Raw genomic sequence first — 10,613 nt, 5'->3', positions numbered from 1 at the left:
GCAGCCCAGCCCATTCTTCTGGGAGGGCGGTGGATTAGGCCATCAGATCAGCGGCGCAGAAACGAACAAAGGCCGGTGTGGGTCAGGGCCCCGCACCCGTCTGGCGGAGCCTCTGGACAACTGGGCTCCTGCTCGGCTCGCCTACTCCTCCCCGGCCATCCCCACCCCTTTCTGCAGCTCTCAAAAGCCAGAGAGAGGACAGGACGCCTAGCGTCATCCCTGCCCACCTTCTCCAAAACAAAACAGCTCCAGCGTCTGCGGGGACAGCGAAAGAACAGGCCTGGAGCCCTCCCTGCAAGAGCCTCACGTCAAATTCTCAGGCCTCTTCTGGAGAGTGGGCTGCGTTGCTATTTGTAGTGGGAAGCTCTGCCGGAAGGAAAACATTCAGGCCTTTGCCCCAACTAGCCTTTCAACTAGTGGTGGCCAGCATCCAGACCCCTCTTCTGCCTCCACTTCAAAGGGAGCTCGGTTCTCCCTGGAGGCTGAAATTTATGACCAAATTCATGCGTTGGGTGATGCAAACCTTACAGACCCAGGGAAGGTTCGTAATGAGCAATCATCTCTTTATGATGAGCTACGAGCGGGGAGCACAGTAGCGGCAGGGACTGGAAGCCTCTGGAGCGCCACGGTGACTCCCGTGGGACTTTATAGCCGGTGCCCCACGTGGTGGACTGTAGGGTTTGAGTAACTTTCCAACACAGGTTTTTTTTTTTTTTTTTTTTTTTTTTTTTTTTTTTACTTAAAACGTCACTTTCTGGGAGAGGTTTCAAAGTGAGTTTATTCTGCATTGCAGCGTCCCTGGCTTCTACCCACAAAGTGCCAGTAGTGACCAACACTGCCCCTGCCCCCCAGTCGTGACAGCCACAATCCTCTCCAGACGTTTCCAAATCACCCCGTGTAAACTGCCGATGGAGGGGTTCACCTTTAGAATCAGCCCCATCCCTTTGTTGAGAAAACAGAACAGAACAAAACAAAACAAAACAAAACACCTTTTTCTGCTCTCCGGGAAAGGGGCTATAACCCTCTCCCAAAGCTTTGGTTTTGGTTTTTGTTTTTTGGTCCCATGATTCAGTCTGTGTCCAGAGATGGCTTTTGACTCAATTTTGACTCAAGAAAGGGAAAGTGAAGGCGATTTTTCCCAGGCATCACTCACGAGGTACACCAGGCCGACAAGTGAAAAGCAGGATTTATTGATATACTAAAAATTAACAGAAAGTAAGACAAAAACCTGACACCATTCACTAATGTCTTTCCCCTGCAAAATAAATTAACGTCAAAGAAACCCAAAACACAAAAAACCTGCGACGTATGCCTAGTGTTAGTTCTCCCAAAATACTAGAAAAGCAACAGAATCTTTAGATGTACTGGAGCAAAATATCTGGTCATCTAGGCACACTACTCTGCCCCTCCTCCCACCCCTCCCCCCAAACCACTGGGGGCTTCCTGGGGGAAGCATTCTCTCTAACTGGTAGGTCCTGACTGAATATGGGGGCCGGGCTGCTCTGATTTCAACAAAGATCTTCAGCTTCCCAGGGCCATAACCTATTCACTTTTGTCCTTTTAAAAAAGCAAACAGCCATAGTTTCAAGCAATCAGGAGTGGCATACATGAATTTCTTTTTTTAATTAAAAAACACAAATCAAGCCAGCAATCGGCACTGGTCCAAAGCTCTGGTCCTTCCCATCTCCCCCTAATGAAACCTCTAGGCCCAGGTCAGAATTTTGAGCGTAACCGAAACGAGGAACGCTCTTTTTGGTACCAAAAAATATATATAAAAATAGGTCAAATCCTCTTAAGAGGACAGACTGGGCACTTCTTCCTATCCGTTACGAGCAAACAAAGACACGACAGTATTAAAACACCCACTCAGCATACACTGTGATGTGGTCCACGTAGAAGACCCTGCAGATTAAAGAAACGAGGGGTCTTGAACCAGACGTGACTGACGGATGCCCAGCCACACACACACACCCGCCCACCCACACGCACAGCACACACATGTACACATAGCAGCAAATAAAAAAGTACTACTTTTATTGGTAAACGTGACGGTCAACTCTTCAGTGAAGGCAGTCATGCCTGCACGCGTGCGCACACACACACACACGCGCGTGCACGCACGCACGCACCCTTTTAAACATGAACCACGTGGAGTCAGAAGCACCAGAATGAAAACCACACAACACAGCAAGGCAAAGTGGCTGGGAGTAAGGTGTTTGCAGATTCGACTTTGGGATTATAGTAGCTGGTAAACAGAAAGGCACCACATCGGGGTTTGGTGCAGACACACGCTGGTCCGACAGCTCACGGAAGCCCGGGCTGTCCCAGAGGCCTGGGGAGCCGCTGCTGGCCTGGCTTTGCGGCCTCTAAGGCAGCACAGTGCCTGGCACAAAAGGAGCTGAAAGACCAGGAGGCGGGCAGCCCCCCTGAGGGGGAGCCCTCTCTTCACAGCCAGGGAGCACGTGGGTGCCTGGGAACCGGACGGGGAGCTGGTGCCAGTGGCCCAGTGTGCCGGGACCCCTTTCTTCCAGACCGTGCAGTGTGAGCCGCGATCCCTTCCTCCCACTTTCCGGCGTTTAGCCTGGCCGTCTGGGACCCCCCAGCCCTCCGGATCTGCCAAGGGGGCACCCCTCCCTGCCGCAGCCCAGCACGGCTACCGCGCGGCAAACCCGGAAGCTACATCTGGATGCCCCTTGACGAGGTCCTGGACACGTGTCTGTCCCCAAAGGCACACTGTTGAAATTGATTCAGGTTCACGAAAGCCATCTTTCGATTTGGCGCGCAGGGTGAGGGACTAGGGGTCGGGGGTCTGGCAGGCGCGCCCCTCAGAGAGCAGAGCCCGCTGTGTAAGTCTGGGCTCCCCTGTGATCAAGGCAACAGGACAGAGGGCGTGCCCACACCTGCTGGCTGGCTGTCACTGTCACTGACAGCCGAGGCAGAGGAGGACCCACACCTCCACGTTTCTTTTGGCATCACAAAGACCCAGCGTCCCCACTCCTCGACCCACCTTTCTGCCACAGGCCACACAAGACCGCTCCCGGACTCGGCTGTCTGGGGACAGGCAGTTGGGCAGGCAGATTTGCCCTTTCCCGGGGGCCCTCCAACAGGTGGGGCGCCCAGATTGTGCCCCACTTCCAAATGGTCCGAGGGTACAGCCTTGCAGCTGGGAGGGAGCACACGGAACCCCCAAAGGCGGGAGGGATTGTCGGGGGGGGGGTGGGGTCCACCTGGGGGGAGAGGCCGCCGTGGGAGGGAGCTGGGCTAAGCACCTGCCCACACTCCCACCTTCCAGGGGCTCTCAGGGGCCCTCTGTGGGACCACGGCTGTCCCGGCACGAACCCAGAGACACCCTTCTGCTTCTCCCCGTAATGGGGAGGCTCTAGAGACCGACCCCGCCCAGATCTGACCTCTAAGACATTTCGGTGCTGCAGGCGTTAACCTGCACCAGGCTTACAGGGCACCAAGGGAGGTCTGCAGGGCTCCCAAGCACGGCTACAGCCAGCCTACATTCAGGCCACGGCCCTCTGGTGTCGACATGGGGGCAGGGACAGGGAGGCAGGCAGACCCCTAGTCCTTGGCAGCTCAGGCACTGAGGGGAGTCCTGACCGGTGAGGTCCCTTGCCTGGCCCGCGGCCCATCGTCTAAAAACCTAGCTGAGCCCGCACGCCGTCCTTCAAGGCCTGGCCCCCCCCCCCCCCTCCACCCCAACTTCCCAGTACACGTTCCTTCCCCACCGCCGGGCAGGAACGACCAAGCTGGATCTCTCCTCTAACAGCTGCGCCCCTGGGAAATCCAGAGGAAAGCTGACCACTACTCTGTCATCACAAGCCAGGGAGAGCAGGTCCCACAGCCAACAGGGGACGGCCTTGAGAAACGTTCAGCCAGGGACCCGGGAGGCAGACTTCCTGAGGCATATGGGAAGTGACAGCAGAGGCCCAGAGGTAGAAACCAGGGCCAGGCCAGGCCTTGGCAAGGCATCAAGGTACGACCCTGCCTGAGGCCACGCGCAGGGCCTCGGGGAGTCCCCTCCCAGCCTGCCCTTGAAGGAGGCTACCCGGACCCTGGGGGGGGGGGGGGCCCGGGGTACAGGGCCATCATCAAAGCCAAGCCAGAGGCCAGAGAAGGGCAGGCAAGAGCCGGGCAGCCAGGCGGCTACGGGGCATCAGTAATGTCTCAGGTTGAAGAAGCCCACGCTGGTGGGGGACTCCTTCACCGTGACCGTGATGAGGTTGGCGGTGACATCGGTGACAAAGACGTGCTCGATGAGGCTGCGGGGGGGCTTCCAGTCCTGGCTGGTCTGGACAGACACGGACAGGTTCTGTCCGGCGCCGGGCGGGGAGGCCGGGTCGGGGTCGGAGTCGGAGTCGCTGTCCCCCTCTCCGGCGCTCATCTCGGACGGCAAGGCCGCCTTGCGCACTTCCCCGGGGCCCGCGTGGCCCTCCTGCCCACCGGGGCCCGCGCTGCCTTTGACACAGTCCCTCCTGCCCGCAGGGGGGGGCAGGGCGGCCCCCCTAGAAGCCAGCTTCTCGCTCTTGTTGGCGTCGCAGGACACGCCGGCCCCGCTCCCCCCGGCGCTCTTCCCGGCGGCCGGGTTGGTGGCAGGGACGCCCTTGGTGGCCGCGGCATGGCGGGCGACCGCACCCACCCCTGGTGTGCCGTTCTTGACACTCTGTAAGTCCAAGACCTGGGGGCTCAGCTCCTGGGCGGGTGCGGGCTGGGCACCCGGGCACCCGGCGGGGGCCTTGCCACCGCTGTGGACGTAGGGGGGCCCCCCCGCACTCCCTTTCTGCTCCACGGTCCCGCTGCCGGGGGCCTTTGGGGCTTTGCTTCCCGGGGGGCTCATCCCCAGTTCCCCCTTCTGCGTCCTCACCTTGAGGTCCAGCCCGAGGCCGCACTTGCTGGTGGTCTGGGCCTTGAGCGCCAGTCTGCTGGCGGCCTGGGCCTGGCTCTGGCTCATTCGGTTCATGTAGTGCACAATGGAACCCTGCCAGCTGATGCCACCCCGGCTGGGACTGCCAGCCATGCCCTTCATGAGGCTGGCCAGGTTCTCCGGGCTGGCCACGGCGCCGGGGCCACCGCAGGCCTCCTTGGCGTGGGCCTTCAGGGCCGCCAGGCCCGCCACGGGGGCGCTGAGCGGCGGGGGCAGCTTGCCGGCCGGCGTCCCCAGGTCCTTCCGGGCGGTTTTCAGCACCTTGGCCAGGCTCACGGGTCTCCGGGCCGCCTTCTGCTCTGGGGGCAAGGGCTTGCGGCCTCGCTTCTTCCGGACGGGGTCCTTCAACTCGGGCTTGGCCACCAAGATCTGGGCCTTCTTCTGAGGCACTGGGTGGGTCTCGCGGCCCCGGGGACCCCTCTTGGCGTCTAAGTCGCTGTCTTCGTCTTCGTCCGAGGACGTGGAGGAAGATGTGGACGAAGACGTGGAACTGCTGGACTTGGAGGGGGCGTCGGGTTCCTGCAAAGAGAGCGGGAGGGGTCACCACCTCCACGGCCGGGCCCCCGGCATCCAGAGGGCATCAGACACCTCCAAGCCAAACCTCTGGTGGGTTCCACAGGAGAGAAGCAGCCAAGAGGGAGCGACTTCTCGGCACCTTGCTCCAGAAAAGTTTGGAGAGTCCTCCTGAGAGTCCGTGGACTGCCGTTAAAAGCAGAACCGACAGCACCGGAAACCCCAGGTGGGTCAGGAAGTCAGGGCAGAGTCAGCGCGGCCACGTCCCCGGCACTAGGGCCGTGACGGGGACAGACCCCGCCACACGCAAGTCAGAGGGGAAAGCGCAGGGCAGCCCAACTCACGGGCCTCAGGCTAGGAGGCAGGAGAAGATGTGCGAGGGCTCTGCCACCGAATGCAAGAGGACACCCTGCTTCAGTCGTCACGCTTCCAAAGGTGACCCCTTCAGAACATTCCAGCGACCGGGAAAACAAATTGCTGCCCTCCCATCTCCTGGGCGTCTCCCCACGTGCAAGTAATGCAGCCCACTTCCCCCTGACTTGGCGTCTCAAGAGGCGCACCGTAGGGAGGCCGAGCCAGCACGGGCTCCCCGCGGCAAAGCTCGCCTGCCTTCAGCGGGGGACAATCAAGTGCCACCCAGAGCCTCAGGGCCTCCTCGTCCAGCCAGGCCCACTGCCTCGATGCCACTTTCTGTGGTCCCCAGCTGGTGGGAGCCCGAGCCACAGGGCTGGCCTGCGTCGCCTCCCTCCGGAAACACCCCGTAGTCGCCCACACGGGACCCCCCCAAAGCTTAAAGCAAGGTTTCCACAGCCCCCCGCAAGGGCGGTTTTTGTAAGCGACTGAGCTCTGGGCCACAGTGTGTCGTTTTGAGATCCTGGGGCAGGGCCCTCGAGAAAGGAATGTAAGACACGGTCAAGACCGAGGCCCCGACCCTTTCGCTCCATGCTGCCTCGGAACTGAAGGCAGGACGCTGCCACGGCCCCCAAGTGCGCGTGTACCCGTGAACTGCCCCGGTTAGTTGTGTCTGTTCAGTGAATCTACAAGCGCCTACGGTGTCCTTCCTGTTCCTGTGAGCCACCAGCAGTGAGACAGTGCTCAGCAGACAAGTCTGACCCTGCCGCCCACTAGAAAGGAGTGTAGGAAGGACACAGAATGAACAAGAAACCGGCTCTGGAGGGGGTCGGCCAGGGCAGGGCCCTGCTGGGGGCAGGGGCAGGGGCAGGAGCTGGGGCTTGCTGTTGCCCCCTGCTGGCAGAGGCACAAGTGAGGAAGGAAGCCTGAGGCCGGGGTCTTCTGAGCAAGGGAACCACCTCTGCAGCCACAGCAGCCCCATCCCTGTTCCCCAAAGCCCTCAACCCTTCCGCCCCGCCCAGAGAGAGCGCCGGGAGGGAAGGAGCCACGTCAGGCCGGCAGCCACCCACCTTGAGCTTGGAGTGCCGGCTACAGGACATCACCGTGTGCTTCCTGGGCCTGCCCCTCGGCCGCTTGCCTCGCTTCCGGTTCTGCACCTCCTTCTCGTGTTCCCTTAAGACAGTCACCAATCAGGGTGGGAAAAGCCCCGCACCCACACCCCCTCCCACCACAGGGGAACCCCAGGGCTTCCAACAGCCCGACACTCAGAGCCTCGGGTAGCTGATCGCCACCTTCACTGCTAACACCTGGACAGTCAGTTAACGTATCTACCGCAGAGGTCTACACCCTCCCCTGTGTGATATGCTTATTGTTTTCCATCCCTCCGTTTCATTTGCAAAAGCGAGAGAAATTCCAGCAAAGCTGGGAAAGGAACACTTCTCCGGTTTTCTGACTCCCCTTCAGACAAACCTGTGCTCACCGCAGTTACTTCCTGCAAAAAAAAAACGTTTTATGGAACTTCTAAAACGCAGCCCGCTAGGAGCCAGAACCCCCACGTGGTGCGACCCCACCGTTCCAAACGAGAGTCGCAGGCAGGGAGACAAGGCCCACGGGCCCCAGCCTCTACCTCTCCCTCTCCGCAGCTGCACCACGCCCACATGTCCCCACGTCCCCGGGGGCACAGGTCAGGGGGGACCAAGGACTCTGCTCTTCGAGCCGGTGCCCCTGGTTCACAGTTCCCTCCCCGCTTCCTCTTCCTAGGACCTCGCTGTTCCTAGACGGTATTCTAGATCGGGAGCACCGGAGGCGCCCCAGTCCCCAAATGGCTGGGGCTCAAAGCTCACACCTCCAGGAGGACATCTCCAGTCAGCTCGGGAACTCCTGGGACTCAGGGTCGTAAAGCCAAGACAGCCGCCTCCAGCCACCCCCAGAGGAAGCTGGTACTTCGGGGCACCCCTGGGGAAGAGGCTTCCCGGTAATTAAAACAGACAAACATCACCTCGTTGGGGCCCGAAAGGGCATCTCTTAAAGGATCCAATGAACAACCAGACAGAGCTCAGAGTCCAAAGCGGCCCCTAACTGGTCTCCTACAAGGGCAGGGCCGTCTCAGGGTCTCCTCTGCCGATACGTTAACCTCACCTGCAGATTCTGAACCTCAGGCTTGCCCTTAAAAATGCCACATTACCCCACGCCAAGCATGTGACTGCCAGCTCCTAGCTTCCAGGGGTGCGGGTTCTTCTGGGCGCAGAGGGGAAGGGAGACAACACCCACCTTCTCTGATTTCTCTCCCCCATGATGGAAACCAGACTACCCCATACTTCAATCCTTACACCTCCCGGACACTTGCTAACCCCAGTTCTTACCTGCCGTGCAATGACCCAAAGTAAAGTTAAGGACACAGCCTCTCTCAACAGTTAGGATGCTGTCTCGCAGAGAAATGGACCAGATGCCCCCCCCCCCGCCCCCCCCCCCCCCCTACCAAACCCGGATTACGAATTAAAGAGTAGATGATCAGGTATCAGGTTATTGATAAGCTTTTCCAAAGGTACTCAAGTTTAGGCTCACCTCGTGTTTGCTCACCCGACCAAAAGCCTAGCTTTATTTTCTTCCTGTTGTCATGGCCTCTCTGAGACGACCAAAAACACCATGCTTCAGTGGGGGGCCGGGGGAGGGGGTTAAAAAGTGGACCAGAGAACACGCTGGCCAGACTGACCCTAGACGGGCAAGTTTTTGAGCAACTAACCCATCTGTCTCTATCAACAGGGCAAGCCCCAGCAAAGCACCCACACCTTGCCTCCACCAGCGTGCTTGGGAACAGCACCCTCCACCCCCGGACCCTCAGGCCAGGGTGGGAGGCCCACCCATCGCCTGCCCCTCACCTCACCCCCCTTTTGCCTGAAGTCAAAGACGTCTCTCTCAACCCCAGTCTCCTACCTAAAAGAAAAGATGACGTCTATCATTACAAGAGCAAATTCGTCCCCCGAGACTGGCAAGGGCACGCGCTCAGTCCCACCTGGCTCACAGCTCAGACGTGTTGTTTCCAGCACAGAATACCACAGCAGGCGTAACTTTTTGCTGTGCTGTTTGGGCTCCCTCTCTGAGCCCTCTCTTGCCCAACGGCACCCTCAGGCAGCACCGGGCAGCCAGGTCGCTAATTTTATGGCAAACCTGTCATCCCGGTTTTTCTTAGCGCTGTTAGCAAATTACTCAACAAAAAAGGCCAACCAGAGGAGCCAGAACTTTTCACGAAGGAACCGAGAAGGTTCGTTTTTGCACGCGTGGCTGTCACAAAGGCCCAAAGCCGCGCTAACTCAGTGACTTCTTAGGTCTGGACACACGCGGGCCAGCCGAGGGAAGGTGGGGTAGGGTCTCATCTGGGACCTCGGGGCTTGCTGCACCTTCAGACATGGGGCCACCACCGCTACTGGAACTTAGACCACAGCACAAGCCCCGGACCCCGGGAAGGCCAGCACGGCTCTATGATAGGCCACTGTGTCCCCAACGCCGTCCCCCTTCCCACACGTGGTGTTAACTTTCTCACTTCTTCTGGAAGGCCAGGAGCAGCCTCGGGTCCAGGATATTTTCCTCTGGCTCCCAGCTGTTGTGTCTGGAAAAGGAAAAAACAAGGTGTCAAGAAACACCAGACAGGCAGTGACCAGCTACTTCAGAAAACAGCCGGAGTGGGGTAGCCCTATCGCCCTCCAATCCCTGCTGGGGGCAAGGGCACAGGGGTGCTGGGGCAGAGTCCCCCCAAGCCCCACCCGTGGCCAGGATGAATTGCTGGAGACTGGGGGTCTTGAAGCCAACACCTTAGCCTCAAACTCAAAGGGAAACCACCACCTCCACCCCCAATTCACATTAGGCTTCAGGAAAACTCCACGGTCTCCCTCCCCCCCCCTCCCCCCGGGAGGAAAACGTATCCCAGTAAAATGGGAAGTGGCCGGGAGGGAAGCCCCCAAACCCTGGCCCGGATCCAGGAAGGGAAGGGAAGGCCGCTGCAGGATGCAGGGAGGGGAAGGCCGAGGGGCACAGCAGCGCAGCCCAAAGATTAAGAACAATGTGGCTGGCGCCCAAGTGAGCGCGGGCCAGGGCACCGGGAGGGGAAAGCAAAGAAAGAAAAGTGGGGGCCGGGAAGAAACGGGAAACGGGTGGGCCCAAGGAGCTGTAAACAGAGCCCCTTCCGGGGATGCCAAACACCCTTCCTTACTTTAAAAGGGGGAGAGGAAAAAAAAAAAAAAGGAGTCCTACGTCCATCAATAGAAAGCTCAGGTTACAGCGGGGGAAATGTGGACGGGAGGAGGGGGGCTCGCGTCCCGCGCGGAGGGCCGGGGCGGCCCGGGGGCACAAGCAACAAATGGGCGCGGGAGGGAAGCGGGCCGGGGGCGCGGGGTCCGGGCCGCGGCCGGAGGGGCTTCCGGGGGAGGCCGTCAGCCCCGCGCCCCGCGGGCCCGTAAACAAAGGGCGGCCCCGCGCAGGCTGCGCGCCCCCTTCCCGCCGAGCCCTCGGGGACCCCGCGAACTTCCCGCCCAGCGCGCGGACGCCCCCGCCCCCTCACCCCCCGGGGCCGAGGTGGCGCGGGCGGGAAGGCGGGCGCCGCCGTGTCGGGGACTCACTTGGAGGACCAGCCGCGCCACTTGACCAGGTACTCCAGCTTGCCCTGCAGGGAAAGAAGAGGCGCGTGAGCCGGGGCGGGAGGGCGCAGGGAGGGCGCGGGCCGGGCCGCACGCACCTTGCGGAGCCGCTTGCTCAGGATGCACTCGGCGGCGAAGACCTGCTCGCCCACGCTGCTCAGCTCCTCCATGCTGCCGCGCGCGCCCGC

The 10,613-nt window shown here is 60.4% G+C and overlaps 1 protein-coding gene across 1 annotated transcript; it reads right to left on the bottom strand.

Annotated features, from left to right (window-relative positions):
- Positions 1–1,168: 1,168 nt before the first annotated feature.
- On the bottom strand, positions 1,169–10,607 carry CBX2 (chromobox 2). The gene is made up of 5 exons (XM_040456588.1): positions 10,524–10,607; positions 10,408–10,451; positions 9,336–9,401; positions 6,865–6,967; positions 1,169–5,449 (listed from the first exon to the last, which is right to left on the bottom strand). Exons 1-5 carry the CDS (start codon positions 10,593–10,595, stop codon positions 4,163–4,165), a joined length of 1,572 nt encoding a protein of 523 aa, XP_040312522.1. The 5' UTR covers positions 10,596–10,607; the 3' UTR covers positions 1,169–4,162.
- Between the last annotated feature and the right edge of the window lie 6 nt (positions 10,608–10,613).

Source organism: Herpailurus yagouaroundi, unplaced genomic scaffold, assembly GCF_014898765.1.
Source record: "Herpailurus yagouaroundi ecotype Mexico unplaced genomic scaffold, PumYag 217, whole genome shotgun sequence".
NCBI classification, from domain to species: Eukaryota; Metazoa; Chordata; class Mammalia; order Carnivora; family Felidae; genus Herpailurus; species Herpailurus yagouaroundi.
This window is presented reverse-complemented; position numbering and strand designations above follow the sequence as displayed.